The following is a 24,475-nucleotide window of genomic DNA, read 5'->3' on the forward strand; positions in this document are numbered from 1 at the left end:
TCTTTTTTTTTTTTTTTTTTGAGATGGAGTCTTGCTCTGTCGCCCAGGCTGGAGTGCAGTGGTGCAATCTCGGTTCACTGCAACCTCCACTTCCCAGGTTCAAGCAATTCTCCTGCCTCAGCCTCCCAAGTAGGTGGGATTACAGGTGTGCGCCACCATGCCTGGCAAATTTTTGTATTTTTAGTAGACATGGGGTTTCACCATGTGGGCCAGGCTGAAGGAGGCAGATTTTTGTCCCAGCTTATCTTTCTAAAAATTCCAAAATTAAATAGACTATCATTAAGAAGCAGTGAAATTTTTTATCACTAGGAGTGAAACAGGAGCTAAAGAACATTTTTGGGGGATGTGATAGAGAGGATTTATTCATTTGATAATGGTTAAAACACATAACCTCTGAGATCTCTGTAATCTCAGATGCTTTTGTTCTGTAATTCTAAATCCAAGGGTCTCTATAGATAGGCTTGAGACAAGTGTAAACAAACTCATGATCTCAGAGAAATCTTCAAGTGGCATGTTTCAATGGTATGCTTATTAAACAAATGCTCATGACGGATTTTCACAACAGCAACGAATGTTATTTCACAACATCAAATCTTCCTTCCTCAGGAAAAAATGACATTAACAAGAAGGTTGATGGATTTGGATTATTTTTCATGTGTCCTGGAGGTAAAACCAGTGTCCTCACTGTTTTCCTCTTTTTCCTCATTTTGAAGACTATCTGTTTTCATTTTCTTTACCTCCTCTCTGGCTACGTGTCCCCGGAAGGCAGCTTGGATTTTGACAGCAGCAACCTCTTCTTTTTCCTTATCTTCCTCAGAAGAGTCCTTCATCGAAAGGAGAAAAAGTAAGAGACTCTTTAAACATGCCGTATTTTTGATGCCATAAAAATAATGCAACAAATTTAATCAATTTAGGGATGCGACTATCTGAGAGTTGTTGCTTCCTGAGGGAATTTCATATATTGTCACATTGTATATGTACCAAATAGCAAATGCCAAAATAGCAGACATTTTGTTCGCCTGAGACACAAAAAGGAACTCGGAAGTTTGAACGTCGACATTGTAGAGGGTGAGTTCTTCTTTCTATGAGGACTAGTCCACAAGAGTCTGGAGTATGAAAAATACAGATAGATATTAAAAGACATATCTTTTAATATGTCTCTGCAACGAAAGATCATTGCCAACTTTCTTTCCCCCAAAATAGTGTCTATTTAAGTTTCCTGAGCAATAACATTTTTTAGGGGGTTTGGGGGGACAAGAAAGAATCTTTGAGGCATAGTAAAAATGTTAAGGAGAAAGAATAGTAAATGTTATGTTTCAAAATAATCACAATTATATATAATGAATTAGAATAACTTCTCAGTTTCTCAATGATTAGCTAATCATAGTCATACATTTAAAGTGAGGTGCCAAAGAGAAATCTATTTAGTCCAATAATGTCAGTTTTAACATGGTTGGTTGAACTATGGCACATACCCTCTTTTAAAAAAAATTGGGTATAAATTTTTAGCTCTAAATTTACAGACAGTAAAATGCATGAATCTTCAGTGCACAATTGAATATATAGCTTTTAATATATCTTTTAAAATTATAGAAATGACATGTATACACTTTAAAAACTCAAATGTCACTAGCAGTGATAATTTTCTCCCTCTATCCAAATCCTGCTCCTGGGAGATACCCATTATTATGAGTTGAGTATCTACATCCTTCCAAAATTTCTCTATATGCAAATATATTCATATGGGTGTATATATATATATGCCTTTTTATTTTAAAAATGCGATCATGCTAATCACAGAGTTCTGCAGCTACTTTTTCCATGTAACGATATATCTTGGTTCTCTTTTTCTGTGTTATTAGTCAGTGTATAACTCTGCTCATTCTTTTTTTATGACATCATTATATTATACTGATGTACTTTTATTTAATATTTACTCAATCTCATATTAATGGACCTTTGGGTTGCTCAAGCCTCCTATCCCCCCATTATAAACAATGAGACAAATCTAGCTCTTAAACTTTTTTTTTTTTGTTTTTTGTTTTTTTTTTGAGACGGAGTCTCGCTCTGTCGCCCAGGCTGGAGTGCAGTGGCCGGATCTCAGCTCACTGCAAGCTCCGCCTCCCGGGTTCACGCCATTCTCCTGCCTCAGCCTCCGGAGTAGCTGGGACTACAGGCGCCCGCCACCTCGCCCGGCTGGGTTTTTTTTTTGTATTTTTTAGTAGAGACGGGGTTTCACCGTGTTAGCCAGGACGGTCTCGATCTCCCGACCTCGTGATCCGCCCGTCTCGGCCTCCCAAAGTGCTGGGATTACAAGCTTGAGCCACCGCGCCCGGCCTAGCTCTTAAACTTTTAAATGCAAACAGAATGGTACAAAATTCTTCGAGACGACATCCTAATATAGGGAAACAAATACACTCAAGTTTGAAATCAATGAGATCCCTACTCAAACTCATGAAAACCTGTGTAAGAGCACCTATGAAAGATGTAAGGAAATAAAACTCCCTTCTTGCTTGACTTCCTGTTACATGTTAATGTTAATCTTCCTGTTATATCTTAATGTTATTTCAGTACAACCTAATAGTAAATAAATAAAATCCATTTAGTCCAATAATATCAGTTTTAATATGGTTGGTTGAACTTTGGCACATACCCTCTTTTAAAATAAATTGGTTATAAGTTTGTAACTATAAATTTACAGACAGTAAAATGCATGAATCTTCAGAGTACAATTGAATATAATTGAATACAATGGAAATTGAATATAATTGAATATAACAGAAAACAATACAATTGAATAACCTGTACATCTTTTTTTTTTTTTTTTTTTTTGAGACTGAGTCTCGCTCTGTCGCCCAGGCTGGAGCGCAGTGGCCTGATCTCAGCTCACTGCAAGCTCAGCCTCCCGGGTTTATGCCATTCTCCTGCCTCAGCCTCCTGAGTAGCTGGGACTACAGGTGCCCGCCGCCTCGCCCGGCTAGTTTTTTGTATTTTTTAGTAGAGACGGGGTTTCACCAAGTTAGCCAGGATGGTCTCGATCTCCTGACCTCGTGATCTGCCCGTCTCGGCCTCCCAAAGTGCTGGGATTACAGGCTTGAGCCACCGCGCCCGGCCACCTGTAAATCTTACAGGGAAAAGCAATCCATCACTAGGTAGGAAGTAGGGTATTCCTTGAGGGGATATCCATTCTGGCTGCCAGTTCTTGGGCAACTACCTGGGACCTAAGACGTAAAAAGGAACTCAGAAGTTTGAACTTCGACATTGTAGGGAGTGAGTTCTTCTTTCTTATGAGGCCTAGTCCACAAGAGTCTGGAGTATGAAGAATATAGACAATGGTGTACTGATAAGTGTTTTAACAACTGGCTCTCCAGAAGAAACAAAACCCTGATTTACAGTGTTTGCCATGGTCTTAATATTCTCACTGTTGCTGACTTCAAGTTATTAAAGTGACATTACCGAACATAGGCCTTTTGGTATGTCCTTTTTTTTTTTTTTTTTTTTTTTTTGAGGAGTCTTGCACTGTTGCCCAGGCTGGAGTGCAGTGGTGTGACCTTGGCTCACTACAACCTCCGCCTCCTGGGTTCACGTCATTCTCCTGCCTCAGCCTCCCAAGTAGCTGGAACTACAGGCACCCGCCTCCACAGTCAGCTAATTTTTTTGTATTTTTAGTAGAGATGGGGTTTCACCATGATCTGCCCACCTTGGCCTCCCAAAGTGCTGGGATTACAGGCGTGAGCCACCGCACCTGGCCTCTGCTATGTCTTGACTGCTTGGATGTAGTACATCAGGCACAAAGGCATTTTTGTAGAGGGTTATGCATGGAAGACAAATAAGCCACATTGTTGTAAAGCCATTATTTTGGCTGTATGTAATTCCCTGTGATTTTTCCTTTTGTTATCTCTGAACATTTGCTATTGTGTAGTGGTGACAACACCAATTAGTGAAAAATTCCCAAAGTGGAAGATGAATCTGAAGGATCATGACTAGGGCTGTGAGTTCTGTCTGCCCTTCCCCATAGGGAGATTTTTCCATCCATTAACAATCTTGAAAAATAAGATTTAATTTTTAAGGGAAAAATGAGTTTGTGATCATAAGAGGCATGGCTGAAAATGATCTACCAGTTAGTTTATCACTGATGTTAATTATCTGGAAAAGTAAAATCATAATTTTGACAATAAAGATAACAGACATTCATATTTAGAGTTCAATTTTAAATTGGGCAATATCATTCTTTGTAGGAACCCAATAGTACATGAAAAATATTACATACTAAGATGGTGACTGATGTCTCTTCCTCCTTCCCAGATACCTGAGATTCTTCTTGTTTAGGATCACTTTTCTCAGGTGGTTCTTGCTCCTGGACAGGTAGAAGAGAGCCAAATCAGCAATGTTTCCAAAATAACAAAATCTTGTATCAAACTGCTTAGAAGTAATGAAATATTACTTTAAATTACTGAGAAATAGGGGGAATTAAATACTACATATTTATCTTTTAATAAGGAAAATACATGGAAACAAGAAGAAATAATAAAAGCTCTTAAGGAAATATGTATAAACAAATATTAAAGACCAAATAATTGGCAAAAATGTTTGATCTATTGCTTTTGGAATGTGTGTACCACTGTTTTATGTTAAAAATAAACCACTGTCCTATACTAAAAGTTGGTAAGATGATGTAATGAATCCTGAACAAAGTATAAAAAAGAGGTTCCAATAGTTTCTAAAATAGGAATAAAATAAATGACATTGTCTTCCAGAATGTGACATCAAATTGACTTTTTAGTGACATTTATGGATTAAAACTAGTCAAAGAAGTAACTTTTGCTGTGGAGTTTTGCTTTATGATTTAAATATAAAAGGAGAAACCACCTCTGCCTATTTTGACGTGGCTATTTAAGTCTTCCTCCATTGCTAATTCACACCTATGGAAAGAGCTTCTTTAACCCATAAAACCAAAATTTAAGTATAAGTTAATCAAATAAAGCCTTTAAAATTAAAAAAAGAAACACCCCAAAATTGCTATGTGACGCAAGGATTTTAACATTTTTCAACATTATTCCTTTAATATCGATAAAACATGAATACAATTAAAACATGAGCACAGAGAATCTAGTAAAATGGAAATACACAGAACACACCCATATCTGCAGGCACAAATGGATGGAACTTCACTTTCAAACTCATGTAATAAGTGACAACTCCTTCTTCAGGAAATTCCCCAAATCTACTGGAGAACACCACCAAAACTTGAACTTTGTTAATTCTTTTCAATTCTAATATCTGCTGTGCTTTGTGGTTAATAGTACTACCTCAGTTGTCTAGAGCAGTGTTCTCAAATTTTAATGTACCTACGAATTATTCTGGTGATCTCTTAAAAATGTAACTTCTGATTTGTAGACCTGGAGTGGGGCCCAATACTTTGAATTTCTTCTTTTTCTTTTATATTTGTACACATTTATGGAGTACATGTACAATTTTGTTACATGTGTGGATTGGTGATCAAGTCAGGGCTTTTAGGGTGTCAGTCACCCAAATAATGTACGTTTTAGCCTTTAACCAATTTCTCATTATTGTCCCTTCTCCCACCACTCCTCACTCTTCTGAGTCTCCATTATCTATCATTCCACTGTCTATGCCCATTTAAACACATTTTTTCAGCACCCACTTATGAATGAAAACAAGCACTACATGTCTTTCTGTGCCTGGCTTGTTTCACTTAAGATAATGGCCTCCTGTTTCATCCACGTTGCTAGAAAAGACATGACTTCATTCTTTATTATGGCTGAATCATATTCCATTGTGTATATATCCCATATTTTCCTTATTCATTCATCCATTGGACAGACACTTAGGTTGATTCCATATTTTTGCTGTTGTGAATGGTGTTGCAAACAACATAAAAATGAAGGTATCTTTTGATGTATTGATTTATTTTCCTTTGGGTAGATATCTAGCACAGAGATTGCTGGACTGAATGGTCATTCTATTTTCAGTTATCTGTGAAATCTCCATACTGCTTTCGTTAGAGGCTGTACTAATTTACATTCCTGACAACAGTGTATGAGAGTTCTCCTTTCTCTGCATCCTTGCCAGTATCTGTTATTGTCTTTTTCATAATAGTCATTCTGAGTGGGGTAAGATAATATCTTATTGTAGTTTTGATTTGTACTTCTCTGATGATTAGTGATTTTGAGCATTTTAAAATATACCTGTTGGACACTGTATGTCTTCTTCTAAAAAAATCTCTATTCATATCCTTTTCCAAGTACTTTTTCCTCCCTTCCTCCCTCCCTCCCTCCCTCCCTCCTTTCTTTCTCTCTTTCTCTCTTTCTTTCTCTCTTTCTCTCTTTCTTTCTTTTTGAGACAGAGCCTCACTCTGTTGCCCAGGCTGGAGTGCACTACAGCCTTGGCCTGTGGGCTCAAGTGGTCCTCTCACCTTAGCCTCCCAAGTAGCTGGGGCCTACAGGTGCACACCACCACATCTGGCTAATTTTTTGAAGAGATGGGTTTTGACATGTTGCGCATGCTAATGTCAAGCTCCCGGGCTCAAGCAATCTTCCTGCCTTGCCTCCCAAAGTGCTAGGATTACAGGCATGAACCACCACTCCCAGCCCTTTGCCCACTTTTTAATGGGATCACTTATTTTTTGTTGTTGTTGAATTGTTGGACTCCCTTGTGTATTTTGGATATTAGTCCCTTGTTGGATGAATAGTTTGCAAATATTTTCTCCCATTCAACAGCTTATGTCTTCACTCTGTTGATTATTTCTTTTACTGTGCAGAAGCTTCTTAGTTTAATTAAGTCCCATTTGTCTATTTTTGTTTTTGTTGCATGTGCTTTTGTGGTCTTAGTCATACGTTCTTTGCCTAGACCAATATCCAGAAAAGTTTCCCCTAGGTTTTCTTCTAGTATTTTTATAGTTTTAGGTCTTATGTTTAAGTCTTTAATCCATGATGAGTTGATTTTTGTGTACAATGGGAGATAGGGGTCCAGTTTCATTTTTCTACATATGGCTCTCCAATTTTGCCAGCACTATTTATTGAAGAGGATGATATCCTTTCCACAATATATGTTCTTATCAGCTTTGCTAAAGATCAGTTGGCTATATGTACATGGCTTTATTTCTGGCTCCTCTCCTCTATTCCGTTGATCTATGTATCTGTTTTTATACCAGTTCTGTGCTGTTTTGGTTACTATAGCCTTGTATTAGGTTGGTGCAAAAGTAATTGGGTCTTTTCCACTGAAAGTAATAGCAAAAATGGCAATTACTTTTGCACCAACCTATAATATCATTTGAAGTCAGGTAATGTGATGTTTCCAGTTTTGTTCTTCCTGTTCAGGATTGCTTTGGCTATTTGGACTCTTTTTTGGTTCCATATGAATTTTAGGATTGTTTTTCCCAATTCTGTGAAAAGTGAGTTGGTACTTTGATAGGGATAGCAATGAATCTGTAGATTGTTTTGAGAAGTATCATCATTTTAAAGTTATTAATTCTTCTGATCCATGAGCCTGTGATGTTTTTCCATTTGTTTGTGTCATCTTCAATTGGTTTCATCAGTGTTCTGTAGTTTTTCTTGTACAGTTTTTTCACCTCCTTGGTTACATTTACTCCTATGTGTTTTTTAAAGGTATTATAAATGGAATTGCCTTCTTGATTCCTTTCTCAGTTAGACTGTTATTAGTGTATGGAAATGCTACTGATTTTTGTGCATTGATTTTGTATCCTGTAACTTTATTGAATTCATTTAACAAATCTAAGAGTTTTATTGTGGAGTCTTTAGATTTTTCTAGATATAAGATTATATTGGGATTCAGGCATGGTGGCTCATGTCTGTAATCCCGGCACTTTGGGAGGCCAAGGCAGGATGATCGCTTGAGGCCAGGAGTTTGAGACCTGCCTGAATATAGCAAAAGCCCAAAAGACAAAAACATTACAAAAGACAAAACATTATTCAGTGTGGTGGCACGTGTTTGTAGTCCTAGCAAATTGGGAGGCTAAGATGGGAGGATCCCTTGAGCCCAGGAGGCCAAGGCTACAGTGAGCTATAATTACACCATGGCACTCCAGCCTGGATGACAGAATGAGACCCCATCTCCAAATATATATACATATATATATCAGCAAACAGAGATATGTGACTTCCTCTTTTCCAGTACGGATGCTTTTTATTTCTTTCCCTTACCTCATTGCTCTGGCTAGGACTTCCAGTACCATGTTGAATAGGAAGGGTGAAAATGGGCATCCTTGTCTTGTTCCTGTTCTTTGGGGGATTGCTTTCAACTTTTTCCCATTCGGTATAATATTAGCTGTGGGATTTTTGTATATGGCATTTATTGTTTTGAGGTATGTTCCTTCTCTGCCTAGTTTGTTGAGGTTTTTTATCATGAAGGGATGTTGGATTTTATCAAATGCTTTTTCTGCATATGGTTTTTGTCTTTCATTTTGTTGATGTGATGTATCACATTTATTGCTTTGCATATGTTGAACCATCCTTGCATCCCTGGTTTAAAACTGACTTTATCATGGTGTATTACCTTTTTGATGTGCTGTTGGATTCTGTTTGCTAGTATTCTGTTGAAGATTTTTGAATCTATGTTCATCAGGAATATTTGTCTGTAGTTTTCTGTTTTTGTTGGGTCCTTGTCTCGTTTTGGTATTAGGGTGATACTGGCTTCATAGAATGAGTTAGGAAGAATCCGTTCTTCTCAATTTTTTGGAATAGTTTCAGGAGGCTTGGTATTAGTTTTCCTTTGTATGCACAACTGGGTAGAATTTGGCTGTGAATCCATCCAGTCCCAGGCTTTTTTTTTTGGTGGTGTTGGGGTGGGGGAGATTTTTATTACTGAATCAATCTTGCTACTTGTTATTAGTCTGTTCAGGTTTTCTATTTCTTCCTGGTTCAATCTTGGTAGGTTGTATATTTCCAGGAAATTATCTATTTCCTCTACGTTTTCTAGTTTGTGAGTGTATAATTGTTCATAATGGTCTCTGATGACCATTTGTATTTCTGTGCTATCAGTTGTAATATCTTCTTTTTCATTTCTGATTTTGTTTATTTGGGTCTTCTCTCTTCTTGGTTAGTCTAGCTAGCCATTTATCAATTTTATTTATCTTTTCAATGAACCAAGTTTTTGTTTTGTTAATCCTTTGTATTGTTATTTTAGTCTCTATTTAATTTAGTTTTGCTCTGATCTTTGTTCTCTCTTCTGCTACTGTTTGGTTTGTTCTTGCTTTTCAAGTTGCTTGAGGTTCATCCTTTGATTATTAATTTGTAATCTTTCTGCATTTTTGATGTAGGCATTTATTGCTATCAACTTCTCTCTTAGCACTACTTTTTCTGTATACCATAGGTTTGGATATGTTGTGTTTCCAGTTTTCATTTGTTTCAAACAGTTTTTAAAAATTTCTGTCTTAAGTTTTTTTTAATCCAATAGACATTCAGAGACATGTTGTTTGATTTCCATGTATTTGTATCATTTCCAAAGTTCCTCTTGGTATTGATTTTTAGTTTAATTCTACTGTGGTCTGACAAGATACTTGATATTATTTTGACTTTTTAAAATTTGTTGAGACTTGTTTTGTGCCCTAACATAATATGGTCAATCTTTGACAATGTTCCATGTGCTGATGAAAAGAATACATATTCTGCAGTTGTTGGGTAGAATGTTCTGTAAATGTCTGTTAGGTCCATTTGCTTAAAGTCAGGTTTCAGTCCAATGCTATTGTATCAATCCATTCTCACAGTGCTATGAAGAAATACCTGAGACTGGGTAATTTATAAAGAAGAGAGGTTTAATTGACTCACAGTTCTGCATGGCTGGGGAGACCTCAGGAAACTTACTATCAAGGCGGAAGGCACCTCTTCAAAGGGTGGCAAGAGAGAGAATGAGAGCAGGGCAAAGACAGAAAAGCCCCTTATTAAACCACCCCCCAACCCATGATTCCATTACCTCCACAAGATCCCTCCCATGATATATGGGAATTATGAGAACTATAATTCAAGATGAGATTTGGGTGAGGACACAGCCAAAGTATATCATTTGGCCCCTGGCCCCTCCCAAATCTCATGCTCTTACATTTCAAAACAGAATCATGCCTTTTCAACAGTCCCCCAAAGTCTTAACTCATTCCAGCATTAACCCAAAAGTTCAAGTTCAAAGTCTTATTTGAGACAAGGCAAGTTCCTTATGCCTATGAGCTTATAAAATCAAAAGCAAGTTAGTTACTTCCAAGATACAATGGGAGTACAGGCATTGGGTAAATACACCTGCCCCAAATGGGAGAAATTGGCCAAAACAACGGTGCTACAGGCCCCATGTAGGTCTGAAATCCAACAGGGCAGTCATTAAACCTTAAAGTTCCAAGATGATCTTCTTTGAGTCCATGTCTCATATCCATGGTGTGCTGATGCAAGAGGTGGGCTCCCATGGCCTTGGGAAGCTCCACCCCTGTGGCTTTGCAGGGTAAAGCTCCCTTCTTGGCTGCTTTCATGGGCTGGCATTGAGTGTATGCAGCTTTTCCATGTGCACAGTGCAAGCTGTTGGTGGATCTACCATTCTAGGATCTGGAGGACAGTGGCCCTCTTCTCACAGTTCCACCAGGCAGTGCCCCAATGGGGACTCTGTGTGGGCTCCGACCTCACATTTCCCTTCTGCACTACCCTAGTAGAGGTTCTCCATGGGGGCTCTGAACCTGCTGCAAACTTCTGCCTGGACATCCAGGTGCATCCTCTGCAATCTAGGTGGAGTTTCCCAAACTTCAATTCTTGACTTCTGTGGACCCACAGGCTCAACACCACATGTAAGCCACCAAGGCTTGGAGTTTGCACCCTATGAAGCAATGGCCTGAACTGTACATTGGCCCCTTTGAACCAGGGCTGGAGTTGAAGCAGCTGGGACACAGGGCACCATGTCCCGAGGCTACATAGAGCAGGGGAGCCCTGGGTCTGGCCCAGGAAACCATTTTTCCCTTCTACACCTCCAGGATTGTGATGGGAGGTTGCTGTGAAGGTCTCTGACATACCCTAGAGACATTTTCCCCATTGTCTTGGTGATTAACATTTAGCTTCTCATTACTTATGCAAATTTCTGCAGCCAGCTTGAATTTCTCCCCAGAAAAATGGGGTTTGCTTTCTGTTGTGTCATCAGGCTGCAAATTTTCCAAACTTTTATGATCTACTTCCTCTTGAATGCTTTGCTGCTTAGAAATTTCTTCCGCCAGATACCGTAAATTATCTCTCTCAAGTTCAAAGTTCCACAGATCTTTAGGGAAGAGGCAAAATGCTGCCAGTCTCTTTGTATAGTAAGAGTGACCTTTACTCCAGTTTTCAACAAGTTCCTCATCTCCATCTTAGACTACCTTAGCCTAGACTTCGTTGTCCATATCACTATCAGCATTTTGGTCAAAGCTATTCAACAAGTCTTTAGGAAGTTCCAAACTTTCCAACATCTTCCTGTCTTCTGAGCCCTCCAAATGGTTCCAACCTCTGCCTGTTACCCAGTTCCAAAGTTACTTCCACATTTTTGGGTATCTTTATAGCAGTGCCTTACTCTCTGCAGTACCAATTTACTGTATTAGGCTGGGAGCAGTGGTTCATGACTGTAATCCCAGTAATTTGGGAAGCAGAGGTGGATGGATCACTTGAGCCCAGGAGTCTGAGACTAGCCTGGCCAACATGGTGAAAATACAAAATACAAAAATTAGCTGGGCGTGGTGGCACGCACCTGTAATTCCAGGTACTTGGGAGGCTGAGGCAGGACAATCACTTGAACCCAGGAGGTGGGGGTTGCAGTGAGCTGAGATTGTGCCATTGCACTCCAGCCTGGGTGACAGAATGAGACTTTGCCTCAAAAAAAAATCACTATATTAGTCTGTTCTTATGCTGCTATGAAGAAATACCTGAGACTGGGTAATTTATTAAGAAAAGAAGTTTAATTGATTCACAGTTCTGCATGGCTGAGGAGGCCTCAGAAAACTTACAATCATGGTGGAAGGCATCTCTTCATAGGGTGGCAGGAGAGAGAATGAGAGCTGAGCAAAGGGGGGAAAAGCCCCTTATTAAACCATCACCCCCCATGATTCAATTACCTCCCACTGCATCCCTCCCACAACATGTGGGGATTATGGGAACTACAATTCAAGATGAGATTTGGGTGGGGACATAGTCAAATGATATCAGTTACTTTGTTTATTTTCTGTCTAGATAATTTGCCTAATGCTTTCAGTGGGGTGTTGAAGCCCCTCACTATTATTGTATTGTAGTCTACCTCTGTCTTTAGACATAGTAATTTTTTTTTAATGAATCTGGTTGTTCCAGTGCTGGGTGTATATATATTTACAATTGTTATATTCTCTTACTGAATTGATCCCTTTATCATTATAAAATAAACTTGTTTGTTGTTGTTTTTTACTGTTTTTGACTTAAAGTCTGTTTTACCTAATATAATTATAGCTATTTCTGCTTGCTTTTGGTTTCTGTTGGCATGGAATATCTTTTTCTACCTCTTTACTTTCAGTCAATATGTTTTTACAGGTAAGGTGAGTTTCTTATTAGCAGCATTTAGTTGAATCATTTTGTTTTTTTTTTAAAGAAATCCATTCAGTCAGTCTATAGCTTTTATGTTGAACATTTAATCCATATATGTTTAAAGTTATTATTGGTATGTAGAGTTTTGTTCCTTTTGTCATATTGTTAATTGCTTTCTGGTTATTTTATACATTATTTGTTTCTTTTTCTCTTACTGTTTGTCACTGTGGATTGGTGGAATTCTGTAGTGGTGCTATTTGATTCATTTCTGTTCCTCCTTTGTGTGATCGCTTTAACAGTGAATTTCATACTTTCATGTGTTTTCATGATGCTAAATGCCATCTTTTTGCTTCCAAGTTTAGGATTTCCTCAAAGACTTCTTGTAGGGTCAGCCTCGTACAGACAAATGCCCTCAGCATTTGCTTGTTTGGGAAATACTTTATTTCTCCTTCATTTATGAAGGCTAATTTTGCTGGATATAGAATTCTTGGCTGATGGTTGTTTTCTTCCAGCTCTTTGAATTTTCATCCCATTCTCTCCTGGCCTGTCAGCTTTCTGCTGAGAAGTATGGTTATTAGTCTGATTGGGTTTCCCTCACAGTTGATGAGATGTTTTTCTCTTGCTGTTTTTAGAATTCACTCTTTGACTTTAGATAGTTTGATTCTAATGTGCTGTAGTGAAAACTTTTTTTTTTTTTGCATTGTATTTGTTTGGGGAATCACTGCACCTCCTATATCTAGATGTTTAAATCTCTTGCTAAACTTGCGATGCCTTCATCTATTATTGCATTAAACAGGTTTTCTAAGCCTTCTGATCTTTTTGTCCTTGGGGATACCAATAATTCAAATATTCAGCTGATTTATGTTGTCCCAAATGTCTTAAAGGCTTTGTTTATTCTTTTTTATTTTTGTCTTACTGGATTGTTTCAGACATGTAATCAAGTTCTAAAAATTTTTTGTTCTACCTAGTCTAGTCTATTATTAAAGCTTTTGAATGTATTTTATATTTCCTTCAATAAATTCTTCAATTCCAGAACTTATGTTAGGGTTTTTTTAAAAATAAAAATCTATCCCCTTGTAAAATTTTTCATTCATATCCTGAATTGTTTCACGGAGTTCTTTGTATTGGTTTTCAGATTTATCTTGCACCTCACTGACCATATTTAAAAATCAGTATTTTGACTTCCTTATCTGAGACTTTAAGAATTTCATTCCAGTTACGATCTATTGCTGGAGAATTGTTGTGTTCATTCTGGGGTGTCATATTTCCTTGTTTTTCATGTTTCCTGTGAGACTCTGAATTTCTATCAAGTTTCCAGTTGATGCCAATAATGCTGATACCACACAGCCTTTCTCAACCAGCATTCATTATCTGAACCATGGAACACAGAGAATATTTTGAGTGGCTCTTTTCTCAATTCTCCCAAGGATGGTACCTAACCAGAACCATTCTAGATACAAAGCAGGACACCGATTCCTTACATGCAATTAGTGCCTTTGATTTAGGCCTTAATTTTTTTGACGAAACTTGGTTCAGAAAGCTGTCTTTGTAAAGCTGCTGAAGAGAAAGATAGGCTCAGACTCTGAAAAAACTATACCGTTACCATCTTTAATTCTAACCAGTCTATTGTATCAATGATATAATATCAATGATAATGAAATAATTGGACTAATAGTGTTTTGGTCTATGAAATATCATCTATTAATTCAGTAATTATTTGTGGAGTACCTGCTATTTAGCACTGTGATGCTGAAAACATTTGAAGAATAAATGATGAAATAATTATTCATAACTTTTAAGCAACTTCTTCCTGGTGTTCATTGTTAAACTTAAGTGAAATATCTGTACATGACTCAGATACTTTAGAAAAATATTCTCATCAAAAAATCCCAGCACAATTAAAAAGATTTAATAAGCTATTTGTGATGCCTCCTCACATAATTCTCACAATTCTGGGGATAGCCTAATAATCACTAGCTGTTGACAGAGAGAAGAAATAGCCAAATCCAATAGCTTCAAAGGACCATACCTCGAATGCATGATTGTTATAGAAGCGGTCTTCTACCTTACTCCCCCATTCTGCTGGATCAAAGTTGGTTTCTAAATAATAAAAATATAGTAACTTCAGATTTACTTGAATTCATTCAGGTAAATGTAGAATAGTAACACAAATATAAGTTTCTCGTTTCAAATTATAGGTTCTTTACTGACAGTCCAAAATCTTATTGACATTGTACATAGCCTAGCACTGCAGACATTACCTGTGATTATTAAATATATAATAACCAACTGAACATTGGATGAGCCTTTGGAGATATTTAGAAAAGCACTAAAAACATAATTTCTGCCTTCATAGAATTTATAATAAAAAGGGAAAAAGAACAAATGCCAGTACTTAAATATAAATGTAGACACTTAGAACATGTATTAGTAAACACAGAAAAATGTATAAAACTAAATGCTAAGTTGTCAGAAAGTTTGGAAAAGTGAAGGATGGGAGAAATTTTTTTTTTTTTTTTTTGAGACGGAGTCTTGCTCTGCCGCCCAGGCTGGAGTACAGTGGCCGGATCTCAGCTCACTGCAAGCTCCGCCTCCCGGGTTCACGCCATTCTCCTGCCTCAGCCTCCCGAGTAGCTGGGACTACAGGCGCCTGCCACCTCGCCCGGCTAGTTTTTTGTATTTTTAGTAGAGACGGGGTTTCACCGTGTTAGCCAGGATGGTCTCGATCTCCTGACCTTGTGATCCGCCCATCTCGGCCTCCCAAAGTGCTGGGATTACAGGCTTGAGCCACCGCGCCCGGCCGGAGAAATTTTTTTTAATGAAGTATATTATGTAGACAGTTGACATAGACAAGGAGAGGTATTTATTTTTAAATAATTTTTTCTTTAACTTCATGTTATGAAAAATTTCAAAGCTAAAAAGTAGATAAGATAACAAACTCCCATAAGCATATTGTCTAGATTCAATGATCAACCCATGATTTATTTTATTTATAACCTTTTCTTCTAATTATTTTTCTGCACTTTCTTCTGATTATTTTTAACCCAACCCCTCCCTTGCATCCTGTTATTTTATCTACAATTATTTATTTCACAATGTATCTCAATATATACTCTCTTAAAATATAACCACAACACCATTATCATACTTCAAAATACTAAAAATATTAACAATTCCCTAATATCCTCAACTATTCAGTCAACTATCCAAATTTCTTCCATTGTCTGTTTATTTGTTGGTTCAAATCAGGACCCTGAAAATGGGCATGCACAACCCTTTGTATGTCTTTTAAATTTCTTTTAAAGGAAGATCCCCCAGTCCCTATTCTTTCCTTGCAATTTATTTGTTGATGAAATTAGGTCATTTTCTCTTTGGAGTTTTTCACAGTTCAGATGTTTCTGATTATCCCCATGGTGGCTTTTAACAAGTTCTTCTGCCTTTGAATTTCCTGTAGACTGGCAGCTAGATGTATAGATTTGATCTGATTCAGGTTTGATGGTTTGATTTTTTTTCTGCAAGTATACTTGATTGGTAGTGCTGTGTAATTCTGTCATAAAATTTATAATGTCTGGTTACTCTTTTTATAATTTTTATCGGCCCCCTGATGATCTTTGCTTAGATCATTTCTTTAGGGGATGTGAAATGGTAATGCTCTAATTTGATCAATACTTTTTTATTTTCTGGAGTACTCATTAAAGAAAACTTTTTCTCATCAACTGTTTGGTTACTCTGAAGAACAGTTCTTACAGAAAAGAAAGGTTAAAGCTTTAGTTCTTTCCTTTTATTTATCAGTTTTCAGAATAATCAGTTGGATTCCTAGGATCCTCTCAAGATGACCAATGAGTTTTTTCTTTAACCATCACAAATTCATGAATGTTTAGGAAAATGGATTCATTTCAATCCAATGCACATATTATTCTTATTGATGCTCTAATTATTAAACATTTGTCTAGTGGTAGCTTATTCAGGTGCTCAAATGTTCCTGAGTCCTTTGGAAACACCTCTAGCAACCTTTGATAGCTTCCTTGTTTTCTGGTATGGCAAGACGTTCAGCCTAATCTTGTGTATTTCCTGCCAAGTTCATGAAATTAGCTTGTTCTCCAAGAAGCCCTCATTCCTGGGAATGGTATTTAGAGATGACAACCTAGAAGCTGGGTGCTCACTGGTACTAGGTTGGTCATTCTTTTGAGGCCTTTAATGTACAGAGCTAGAAAATACTTCTTTCATTTTTTAAAGAGAAAACATGAGGTTACACTGATATTTTTCAACTCAAATTTAAGATTACAGGATTTTATTAACCTCTTTCATCTTCATAATTATATGTTATTTTTCCTACACCAAAAATCTTATTCCTAATAACACTAGCTTAGTTCCTTACTTGCTTTGTTCTACAATACATAAATTCAATATACAATTTCAGAATAACCATACCATAATATGATTAACAATGATTACTGAAAGCAGCTTAAGGGTTTTTTTTTTTTAAAGTTTATTTTGTTTTTAGGATATATGCACTAGGCATGTACAGTCAAATTGCTCCATTTTAATATCACTTGAAATAATTCCTTTCTGTGTGGTTATGTCACCCGATCTATACTAGTTAGGCTCATATGTTTCACTTTGCTTTTACATTTTAGAAACTGCTTTTCTTGGCCGGGTGTGGTGGCTCACGACTGTAATCCCAGCACTTTAGGAGGCCGAGGGGGGTGGATCACGAGGTCAGGAGATCGAGACCATCCTGTCTAACATGCTGAAAACCCATCTCTACTAAAAATACAAAAAAAAAAAAAAAAAAAAAAAATTAGCTGGGCGTGGTGACAGGTGCCTGTAGTCCCAGCTACTCGGGAGGCTGAGGCAGGAGAATGGCGTGAATCCAGGAGGCGGAGCTTGCAGTGAGCCGAGATCGGGCTATTGCACTCCAGCCTGGGCGACAGAGGGAGACTCCGTCTCAAAATAAATAAAAATTAAAAACTACTTTTTTTTTTTTTTCAATTTTTATTTTGAGACGGAGTCTTGCTCTGTCGCCAAGCTGGAGTGCAGTGGTGCGATCTCGGCCCACTGGAACCTCTGCCTCCCAGGTTCAAGTCATTCCCCTGCCTCAGCCTCCCGAGTAGCTTAACAATTTTAAATTTAAAATTATAACTATGTAAACTTTTATGATTCCAAAATCAAGATATTTTCTATAATGTTCTCTCTAATCTACCCTGTTCACTTTCTCCTAAAGGTAAATGTTAAGTTTTTAAAGATTTACTTTTCCATTTAAAAATAAAAACAAAGCTGGGCATGGTGCTTCATGCCTGTAATCCCAGCACTTTAGGAGGCAGAGGCTGGCAAATGCTTGAGCTCAGGAGTTCAAGACCAGCCTGGGCAACATGGCAAAACCCTGTCTCTACCAAAAAAAAAAAAAAAAAACAAAACCAAAAACCAAAAACCAAAAAACAAAAAACAAAAATTAGCCCAGCGCGTCTGTGCATGCCTGTAGTTCCAGCTACTTGGGAGGCTGAAGTGGGACGACTGCTTGAGCCTGGGAGGTTGCAGTGGAGCCACGATCCACAATTATACCACTGCACTCCAGCCTGGGCGACAGAGCCAGAGCCAAACCCTGTGGCAAATACACACACACACACACACACACATACACACACACACACACAGAGATATATATTCATATCAATCTCTTTTGTTAAATGATAGCACACTGGCCAGGTGTTGTTTCTCACAGCTGTTATGCCAGCACTTTGGGAGGCTGAGGCAGGAGGATCATCACTTGAGCCCAGGAGTTTGAGGCCAGCCTGGACAACATTGTGAGACCCCCCGTTTGTATTAAAAAAATGATAGCACACTAAGCACACTTTTCCCCATCTTGCTGTTTTCACTGAATATATCCTGAAAATCACTCTACAGTATCATCCATAGTATTATCAAGAGGTCTTTCTCATTTTTGAAAACAGCTATATATATAACTCAGTTGTGTAGATGTATTATAGTTTGTTCACTCAACCTCCTATGGATATTTGGGTTGTTTCTACAAAGGATGATGCACTGAAAAGTGTAGAAGTGGCACTTCTGGGTCAAAGGTTAAATACATATATAATTTTGGTAGGTATTGCTAAGTTCCCCTCCTGGAAGTTATGGCATTTTGCTTATCTACCAGCAATGTATATAAATGCATATTATCCCACAGCCTACAGAGTACGTTGGCTCTTTGCCAATGTAATGGAGGGGTTGTTATTGGTAGCTCAGTGTAGTTTTGATTTGGACTTCTGTTACTATGGATGTTTGAATATCTTTTCATAAGTGCCATTTATGTTCATTTTTGTGTGAATTGTTTGCTCATATCTCTTGCCAATATTTTCTATTGGGTTCTATAAGCCTGTAACATACTGTTTTTACAAACTATTTATTTATTAGGGCTATTAACCCATTGGGATGTAAATTGCAAATATTTTTTGTCTTTTGCAGTTTTGTTTTCCTCACAGTGCTTTTTCTCATGTAAAAGTTTACTTTTATGTTGTCAATTTATAACAATCTTTTCTCTAATTGCTTCCGAATTTTTGAAGCAATTAAAGCAATTTAGCTAGCAAAATTTTTTCTTCTCTTATAGAGAAATTCATCCATGTTTCCTTCTAGTATCTGTATGGTTTCTTTTAAAAAACATTTATATACTTGACTAATTTGGAATTTGTCCTTGTATATGATATAAGAAATTGATCCAATTTTATCTTTTTCCTTCTTTATCTTAAAATAATAAAAAGTCCACCTTTTTCCTAGTGACCTGAAATACCATTTAAATCATATACTAACATGTTTCCTGTCACAAAAATAAAAATTAAGAGTAGTAACCACCTATGATGAATGCTGGCGAGGGAATTCTTGCATTGTGTGGGAGACTGAGCCACAAGTCCATAGTGATTATTTTTTTTTCCTTTTTGAAGAGACTGAATTCTGATACTTACATCTTCTGGATAATTTGCCTTTGGTTGACATGGGTGGAATTGGGTGTGGTGCTTACAATTTTTTCAAATGGTTTTACTCATTGTTTATTAGAGAGCTAGTGTCCTGAGACCATTAATCTGAATCATTATTTGCTTTAATTATTGTGATCCAGTAACAATGATGCAAATGTTTTTATAATGGAATGTTTCTGAGTTCTAAAATTAAATAAATGACTAAAGACTTTTACTGCATGAATTTGTAGTTAATCTTATAATAAAATTAATGTTCATTACAATTCACCTCTTTTCCCAAATAATTTTTTCCCCTTCCAAATTTTATTTTAGGTTCAAGGGACACATGTGCAGATTTGTTACATGGTTAAATTCTGTGTTAAGGGACTTTGATGTAGAGACAATTTTGTCACCAAGGTAATCAGCATAATGCCTGATAGGTAGCTTTTCAATCCTCACTCTCCTCCTACCTCTGCCCTCAAATAGGCCCCCAAGTCTATTGCCAAATGATTTCTCTTAATAACTTTCCTCTTCTACATATAGTTTATCAAATGTGCTCAGTGGAAAATATTTAAAGTTTCAGATTGTGCAACAAATATTCCCACTGACCGGATATGGAAAAGACCAGCAACATTCAGGAAATTGGCAGAGATTTTGAGCTCTGTGAGGGCAGGGCATAAAAAGCAAGGGGTGGAGCTATGCAGTGCGTATGGGAGTTGTTTTAATTCCACCCTTGTGCCAGGTTTTCTTCCACTATAAAATGATTACAATTGAATGTTTGTTTGCTTGTGCCTGTTTCTAGTCACCTTTACCACTCCGTTGGAATACTGTAATAAAAAGTAATGATGACAAGAATTTACACAAAATGGATATTCTAATCAAGAATGGCTTTCCGGGGGTTGGGGCGGGGGTCACAGGAGTGGGGAAGGGGACTCACTGTGTTGCCCAGGATGGAGTGCAGTGGCTATTCATAGGTTTACTCATAGCTCACTACTGTCTTGAATCCCTGGGCTCAAGTGATCCTCTTGCTTCAGCCCCTGAGTAGCTGGTACTAAAGGTGCGCACCACCATGCCTGGCTAAGGATGGGTTTTTAGTACCAAACTGGTAAAGTCCTGACAGTCATAAACCTTCAAGGTTGGGGATTTATAAATTTTATTATGGGAGTGAAGGAATTTTGCTTTGGCTTTCAACCAAAGAGTTATTGTTAGTGGGGATCTGGGTCTCTGTGCAGGATGGAATTTAGCATAAAGAATATAAATTACGTTTCCAAGCTGGTAGTTCGCCTTTCAAAGCAGGTTGTCTGTGCCGTTATTGCAGAACAGTTTCATATACCCCAGTGAATATCAGTTTATTTAAGGAGTGCAGAATTCTTTTTGCAGCACTTATAATACTTACAAATGGAAGGAATCAAAATTGAAAGGAAACTACAGACACTCATTTCAGGAATAATAGTCAGCTGCCAGGGATGCACAAGAACAGTGTGCTGGAACGTGACGAGGGTAGACTATATGATCTTTTTTTCCCCCACTGATTTCTCCCAAGAAATGTATGTTCTTTTGCAGTTACCGTCCACACTGCATGCCCATGAGAAATACAATGAAGATGGTCTGAATAATGAACTGGTAATCTTCGATAATACGAAATGAATTTAAGAAAACATATCAAAGAGGTACAGACTGTTTCAAAGAGCAAGAACTGTTAACGGAAACTCCCTGCCTCATAAAGGCTTTCTGCAGAATGGAGATGGTCTTAAGCAAGTTTTACTATAAACAAATGCTTAGTTTCTTATTTTAAAAAATGACTAATTTTAGAAAGCTTACTCTCTCTTTTCTCTAGAAGGCTCTCAAAATAGGCTGCTGCAAAAGCTGGTATATTGTCCGGTTGCTCTCTCAGAATCTCGCGTGTCAGCCCTTCAAGAAGATTCCCAAATCCTTGTGGAATTCGGTAGTGGGTGTTGGAGAATGGAATCGACATCTTCTTGGTAAGAACTGCCTATGGAACCTAAAGATTCATTAAAGAATACTGTCTTTAAATTTATCTGATTTTACTTTTATAATCACAACTATGCCAACAAATTATTTCTGAGACCCACATTTTTTTAACTTGAATTCTTTTTTCTCTAACACAACCCAAGTCCATCTATTTCTTCCAAAGGGTTTTGAAATCTCCATTATGGATTAGAAAAATACAAATACAGACCCATTCACTAGGCCAAATCATTTTTTTTAAACCCTATAAAAAACTCATAATTTTCAATATGACTTTTTCTCTTTACCCTTTGTATTCTCAAAAGGTAAGGGTAATTTTTGCTATCACACAGGAATTTAGAGAGAATGATTGTTAAAAACTTAAATTGAATTCATTATCAATTGCTGAGAAGACCCTCTTTGAGGTCTATTTTTTTTTTTTTTTAAAGAGTAGAAATTAGTCCTGGTTCTAGAAATTAATTTGTTGAATGAAGAAGTTGCACAACCTTTCCCTTTGCTGCCACTTCTGAAGCATGGCCCACAATGCTTCGAACACCTTTGTACTGTGGAATGGGGTTGTGCCTGCGTGCGTGTGAGGGAGGGGAGGGATGGGATGGGATGGGGCTGTGTGCCAGGATTTTGAAATCCCAGCCTCTAAAGTTTTAGAATTCTTATATTTTCCGGTTTCTTCTTGACTAGGCTGTCTCTTTCTGTCTTGCAATACAAGGGCCAGATTAAGGGTAGCTGCTAAGCAGTGGGCTGAGCTGCTGAGTATGGAAAGACCTGGCCTGTTAACCTGGCTGAGTATGAAAAGACCTGGCCTGTTAACGTGAGAGTGTGCGTCAATGCGGAATAGAGGTGGAAGCCGTGGTAGGGGTGCAGGTTGGGAGAACTAGGCGGTTTGATGAGACTATGGAGGGTTCTCGTTTCATCGCTTTTTTCTTTTTTTCCTTTGAGACGGTGTCTCTGGCCTGGAACTCCTGGGCTCCAGCGATGCTCCCGCCTCAGCCTCCCGAGCAGTTGGGATTACAGGCGCGCGCCACCACGCCTGACTCCTCTCTTTTGCTTTTTCTGAGGGAGCAGTAGATAGAGGTATCGAACCATTCTAGGGTGGTGAAAAGGGCTGGCGAGATTCTGAACCAATGTGGGCAGAGGAGGGCGGGCGGGGGGGCAGACGTTGAGGACCTGGGATTTCAGATTCGTGCAGAATGGGCTGCCTCGGCTCCAAATGGCCCAGGGCTCCGAGGATGTGTCTGGGATGCAGAGAGAGTACAAGAGACGAAGGGAAAAGGCTAGGTCTCGGTGTCAGAGAGGAAGTGGGGAAGCGGCCTCACCTCCTTTCTCTCCAAGCAGGTGCCGCCGGTTCCGGTTGTTTTTCTCGTTGCTGGGTAACCGTTTTTACTTTAAAAAAAAAAAAACAAAACTACGGCGGCCGAGAAGGGGAGCGCACGACCCAGTCCTGAGGTCGCGGGAGGCTCCGAGGACTGCAAAAGGGTGGAGCCGGCCTCACCCCCGCCCAGGCCCCGCCCCTGCCCAGGCCCCGCCCCCGCCGGGAGCCCACCTTCCCAGTCCCGAGCGGCGGGCGGATCCTTGCAAGCATGGTGGCGCCGGGGCTTGTACTCGGGCTGGTGCTGCCATTAATCCTGTGGGCCGACCGAAGTGCAGGTGAGGCGGCCCGGCTCGGCCGGACCCCTGCCCCTCAGCCTGTGCGGGCTCCGAGACCCCGTGTCCCCTGGGGGACACGGATCCGCGCCCCTTTCTCAAGGTCGACGAAGGAACCTAGCTAGGCTAGGTGCTCGCGTCTCCGACCTAGGCCCGGTCTGCAGGGGTCTGCTGGGTTGAACCCCGGCCTCTCCACTTTCTCCACCCCCACTCACCATTCCTAACAGGCAGCCTGTGCGCAGGAAGAAAGTGCGGTTTGTCTCAGTGGGGAGGCCCAAATGTGCCCAGAAAGAGGCTTTCGGGGTCCTGGAGTAACTGCAGGGGAGCTCGGAGGAAAGGAGGGGAAGCGAGTTAGATAATATTTGGAAACAGGTGACTGAATCTTCCAAAACATTTCAGCGCTACCCCCTCAGTGGTGCCCTTGGGGAGGGTTTGCTTCAGGTGGGGTTCCTTAGGGGAATTAAATTTTACTCGTTTAAGTGGTTATTAGGGCTAAGAAATACAACCCCCTCACTAGCTCAGACTATTTAAGGCTCAGTTTTGATTTCTGGTGCAGCTTACAGATATTGGTGGTGAGATAATGTGAGTGGCATAAGGGAGGCTGCTGGCTCGCTTTGGCTGTTGTGCAGGTCAGATCTTGATCTTGCCATTCGAATACCCTAGGCTGGATACTGGGTCACAGTATGGAGAAAGCAGAAGGTACAGTCTGTCTGATAATGCAAAGTGATAATAATGTTGGATTTCTTCCTTTCTTTTTAAAAACTCTCAAAGCGTGGACCCCAGCGATCCCTGTTAAGAAATGAAAGTTTGGGCAGGAGAACAGCGTGCAGAAAAATGAACGCTGCTCTACCTGACAGCCGGAAAAGTACCTAGATTCAGACAAACTGCAGGCCATAAATGATTGTTTAGAGTCTAACAAAAGTGCAAAATGCTAGCACTCTGTATGCCATTTCCTGACTCTTATTTCTACTCAGTGACCTTTGAGATCCATCTTATGAGGTAGGGAGAAGATGTTTTATTAGATTTTCAGTTAAAGGCTGTTTATTTTAGTGTCAGTATTTTATCCTCCTTTGGGTCGTATTGTTACATAACCTTCATTAACATTGATCACATTTTTCATTCATTAGTACTCTACTTGGTTGCATATTCTGACATTTTTCCTTTAAATCATTCTCCCTGTGCCCATGTTTACCATGTAATACTTGAGATGTACAAAATTATATGTAGCAATAACACAATAAAATGAACACCCATGAGATCAGCACCCAACTTAGAACTAGAACACTGCCAGTCTATTGAGCCTGGCATTGTGCTCCTTGTCAGTGCCTCCGGAACTCCTCACCAGAGGCAACCACTGTCCTAATTGTGTTA

At 38.8% G+C, this 24,475-nt stretch overlaps 2 protein-coding genes across 2 annotated transcripts in view; one reads left to right on the forward strand and one right to left on the reverse strand.

Moving 5' to 3' along the window:
• Nucleotides 1-333: 333 nt before the first annotated feature.
• On the reverse strand, nucleotides 334-22,934 carry SPA17 (sperm autoantigenic protein 17). The gene is made up of 5 exons (XM_009187561.3): nucleotides 22,777-22,934; nucleotides 21,296-21,476; nucleotides 14,557-14,627; nucleotides 4,271-4,357; nucleotides 334-824 (listed from the first exon to the last, which is right to left on the reverse strand). The coding sequence occupies exons 2-5, from the start codon at nucleotides 21,447-21,449 to the stop codon at nucleotides 645-647; spliced, it is 492 nt and encodes a 163-aa protein (XP_009185825.1). The 5' UTR covers nucleotides 21,450-21,476; nucleotides 22,777-22,934; the 3' UTR covers nucleotides 334-644.
• The window catches only part of SIAE (sialic acid acetylesterase), a 38,035-nt gene continuing 36,412 nt past the window's right edge, over nucleotides 22,853-24,475 (forward strand). The window contains exon 1 of the mRNA XM_003910886.4: nucleotides 22,853-23,107. Within this exon, the coding sequence (XP_003910935.1) occupies nucleotides 23,041-23,107 (67 nt within the window). The 5' untranslated portion in view covers nucleotides 22,853-23,040. The remainder of the gene's footprint in view (nucleotides 23,108-24,475) is intronic.

Source organism: Papio anubis, chromosome 12, assembly GCF_008728515.1.
Source record: "Papio anubis isolate 15944 chromosome 12, Panubis1.0, whole genome shotgun sequence".
NCBI classification, from domain to species: domain Eukaryota; kingdom Metazoa; phylum Chordata; class Mammalia; order Primates; family Cercopithecidae; genus Papio; species Papio anubis.

Bases quoted from the DNA above. Each gene is read 5' to 3' on its own strand.
- SPA17 (XM_009187561.3), bottom strand. From the start codon at position 21,449: ATGTCGATTCCATTCTCCAACACCCACTACCGAATTCCACAAGGATTT. The intron at 14,628-21,295 runs GTAAGCTTTCTA...TTTATTATTTAG, and splicing joins CCTTCTAGAGAAAAGAGAGA to AAACCAACTTTGATCCAGCA. The intron at 825-4,270 runs GTATGTAATATT...CTTTCGATGAAG, and splicing joins AGACATCAGTCACCATCTTA to GACTCTTCTGAGGAAGATAA.